The sequence below is a fragment of the Oryzias melastigma genome, linkage group LG7, assembly GCF_002922805.2.
Source record: "Oryzias melastigma strain HK-1 linkage group LG7, ASM292280v2, whole genome shotgun sequence".
NCBI classification, from domain to species: Eukaryota; Metazoa; Chordata; class Actinopteri; order Beloniformes; family Adrianichthyidae; genus Oryzias; species Oryzias melastigma.
Genome location: NC_050518.1, coordinates 28865828 through 28869427, shown reverse-complemented (window position 1 = coordinate 28869427; position 3600 = coordinate 28865828). Strand labels below are relative to the sequence as shown.

The 3600-nt window shown below is 37.5% G+C and overlaps 1 protein-coding gene across 1 annotated transcript in view; it reads left to right on the top strand.

The window, feature by feature from the left end:
* The window catches only part of LOC112159745 (plexin-B1), a gene marked incomplete at its 3' end in the record, with an annotated part of 98229 nt that overhangs the window by 91521 nt on the left and 3108 nt on the right, over window positions 1–3600 (top strand). Inside the window, 2 exon segments of the mRNA XM_036212959.1 lie at window positions 2133–2208; window positions 2308–2382. Of these exon segments, the coding sequence (XP_036068852.1) occupies window positions 2133–2208; window positions 2308–2382 (151 nt within the window).

The window sequence follows — 3600 nt, the reverse complement described above, 5'->3', positions numbered from 1 at the left end:
GACAGGACACGGACTCACCGCAAACTCTTTAAGCCCCTGATCCTTTAACACGTGTCAAAGTCAAGGCCCGGGGGCCGGATCTGGCCCTCCAGATCATTTTATTTTATTGTTATTAATGGTCCAATGTTATCTTGCACTTATTTCTAACTTGTATAATTTTGACAAAATATATTTTTATGGAGAGTAAAATATTTAAAGTTCTTTAAGTTGATATAGTTTGGAATAATATTCTTGCCTTTTTATAATTCAGAAAAATGTTGCAATTTTAAACCTACGGTTTTAAAGTTTTAAAATTTGTCATTATGCGAGCTTCTTGGACTAATTTGGCGTTTACTAAGATTTCTTAGGTTATTTTTGAGTTTAGCTAATATTTCAGCTACATGATAGCTGTTTTGGCTAATTTAGGCTTTTTTAAAGTTTTTTAAGATATTTTGAAGTTTAGCTATTTTTTCAGGTACTTGCTTGCTCTTTTGGCCAACCTAAGTTTTTTTTTTTCTTTTTGTTTGTTTTTTGTTTTTTAGGCTAAATTTGCATTTAGCTAATATTTTAGCCTTCTATGAGCTTCAGTGTTTTCAGCTATCAATTTCAGCATCTTCAGCTCTCAGCACTAGCATCTTCAGCGGCCAAATTCAGCTTACAGCATTCACACTAGCAGTAATGTAGACCTGCTATACATCCAGTTCATAATTATGTGAAAAAGTTATGGTTTTAAAGTTTTAAAAATGCAGTTTTAGAGTGTTCAATAAATGTTCATCCTGTTCAGCCCGTGACCTAAGGTGTGTTTTGGATTTTGGCCCCTTGTGCGACTGAGTTTGACACCCCTGCTTTAACACGAGAACATAAGTTTGTTTTGCAGTTTTGCATTGAAAACGCGGCAAAAATAAACAAAACAATAAATCAGTTTGAATAATGTCTATTTTTTTCACCAAATGTTTTCTATGCAGGAGCAGTATTTGGTGAAATTCACCATACTCTGAATAATCTGGTGAGCCTAGACACAGTGGCGTGCCTGCTCACGCCTCTGTAGAGATCTCCAAAACATATAGACCCAAGCAACTCGCTCAGCATCATTCATGTTTTCCATGATGTGGCAGCAAATCAAGTCCAGAAAAACGTTGGCAGTTGCTCCTCCCTCATGCAGCCGGCGCGTCATAGCGTCAAGGACACTTTAGGACAGGCATTGAATATTAAATTTGACATTTGTCAAAAGATAGGCGACAGACACAAATTTGACACTTGAATTATGTCTAGTATGAATGCAGCTGAACTCTACAATAAAACCCAACAGTTTTATTGACCTTTGACCTCGGAAAGAGGGTGCTATCTTGAATTAAAAAAGACTTTTATAACCAGCTATAAAATGTAAACGTGATGTACTGCCTCCTAACTCCTCTAGCATCATTAAAAAAACACTTGGAAAAAAAGTTGGATTAAAAGTTACCCTGTTCTTTGCACAAAAACAAGAATATTTTGAAAAGAAATCACTCATTGGGTTAAGCATAACAAAACAATATGACTTAGGATAAGAGGATATTAGGAATGTGGGCGTCGTTAACAAAAACCTCTGTTGTCAAGGAAATTCTGAAATGTTACTTTTGCTGAAAATACTTCTAAAAATGACATAGGTCTGTTCGTCAGTCCCAGGTCAACAAAAAATAAAGTGGTTGCTATAGAGATAAAACCAACAGAAAAGCAGCCATTTGGAAATAAAGTCTTTTTATTTTTTTTAATGAATTTGTCACATGGAGCTTTGAACAGGTGGAAGTGTAGTAGCTGTCCAGCCAGTGAGCAACTTTCAAGAGATTTTTCTACCGCAAGTTTATTACCATTAAAATGTGTTGTATGTATGACGTTGATACTCAGATTTTCACAAGACTTAGGACATCTGCCAAAAGCATTTTGAGTGAAAATGTGAAAAGTGAAATTTTTTTTCACTGCCAAACGTTTCTAGTTTTGATCAAGACAAACTGTTTTCAGTTTTCTTGCATTTGGTAAATTAGTATCAGACTGTGATTTTCCTGTTGTCTTTTAAAGGTTAAGAAATAATACACAAATAAACATTAAACAGGATTTGAGTTTGGAACAAACTGAATTGTGAGTCTGTTTAAGAGCCGTGCTTTCCTTTTCCTCAGGTACTACACCGACATCCGTCAGACCATCTCTGCCAGCGATCAGGAGATGAACTCGGCTCTGGCAGAGCTCTCTCGGGTAAGACGTCTGCTAGCATATCCAGCTGGAAAATGACTCAGAAGTTGAAAACAAATCTGGAAGTAGATTTATTTTGACTCTCTTCCTCTCCTACAACAGAATTATGCACCAGAGGTCAACTGTCTTGTGGCGTTACACGAACTCTACAAGTACATCAACAAATACTACGATCAGGTCAGTATTTGTCTGTTCTTCATGACAGAGACAGAGGAAAAAAATCCAAACTCTTCCCCTTAAATAGAGTTGTACAAGCGCAGAAACAAGCTGATTAAAAAAAAGAAGTGGAAGTTAAAGTTCCATCAGTCATCACACCTCTATACTTCATATTTGACCCCTCCCCAGGGGTAGCAGTGAGCTACAGACCCACTCAGGCTGTAGCTCACTATTTGGTGGTTTTCCCCTTAATCCAACCTCTTAATGCCGAGTGTATTTTGGAGTCTTTGGTGTGAGCCAACCATGGATTTGAACTGACGACCTTTGAGTCTCAGATGCTCCAGACCATTGATCTGCCGGTGTGGTAACGTTCACATCGCCTATACTTTTACAACAACCCAACAAGGTAAACCAACCTCTAACAGACTGAGGTACGCTAAGTCTGCTGACCCCTAAAACTAAAGTGAGTAACTAATTATGCTACAACATCTTCACAATAACTGAGAGAATTTTCACAGAAAAAAAAAACAAGATACTTTATTTTGAAAGGACAGAGTTGTCACTGCTCTATCTTCACAACTAAGTAAAGGACAATTCCCAATGAAGTGTCCATTATAGAAAGTTATACCATTTAAACCAAGTTAAACCAATTCTGATTGGCTGCTGGGTGTGCATTAAAAAGTGATAATGCACAGTAATAACGCACACCTAAAAAAGAAGTTCCGGTCACACAGACCAAACGCTCGATATCACTGCGCAGGCTTCTTTAAAACACATTTTCCTTCATTGTCTGGACAAAACAAGCAGTAATGGATGAACTTTCTCTCTGAACTGATGCTTTATTTAACTTATTGTAGCGACCAGCATTTATATTCCTCTCCTTTTGTAAGGTAAATTAATATTGACAAATTGGTTATTCTCCTTCTAATAAAACACCACTCGACATGAAAGGTGTAATCTTCTGTTTCACCACAAGAGGGAGTTTCTCCTTTTAGAGCAGCTCAGAAGAGCGAACCTGCCGTGAAATGAAACACAGACAGAAGCTGAATATGTTCTAGCTGCTCACTGAAGGATTAACGACAGAAAAAGAAGAAAAATATCCTAATTTGTCCAGGTCTTTCTTTCAAAACAGCGACACGTTAGACACTTTACCGCTGCAGCTGAGGTCTGTAACGGCTTCAGGCTTCATGCCGTGTTCCATTTCACCGTAATAACAAACCGCATCACGGATCAAATAGT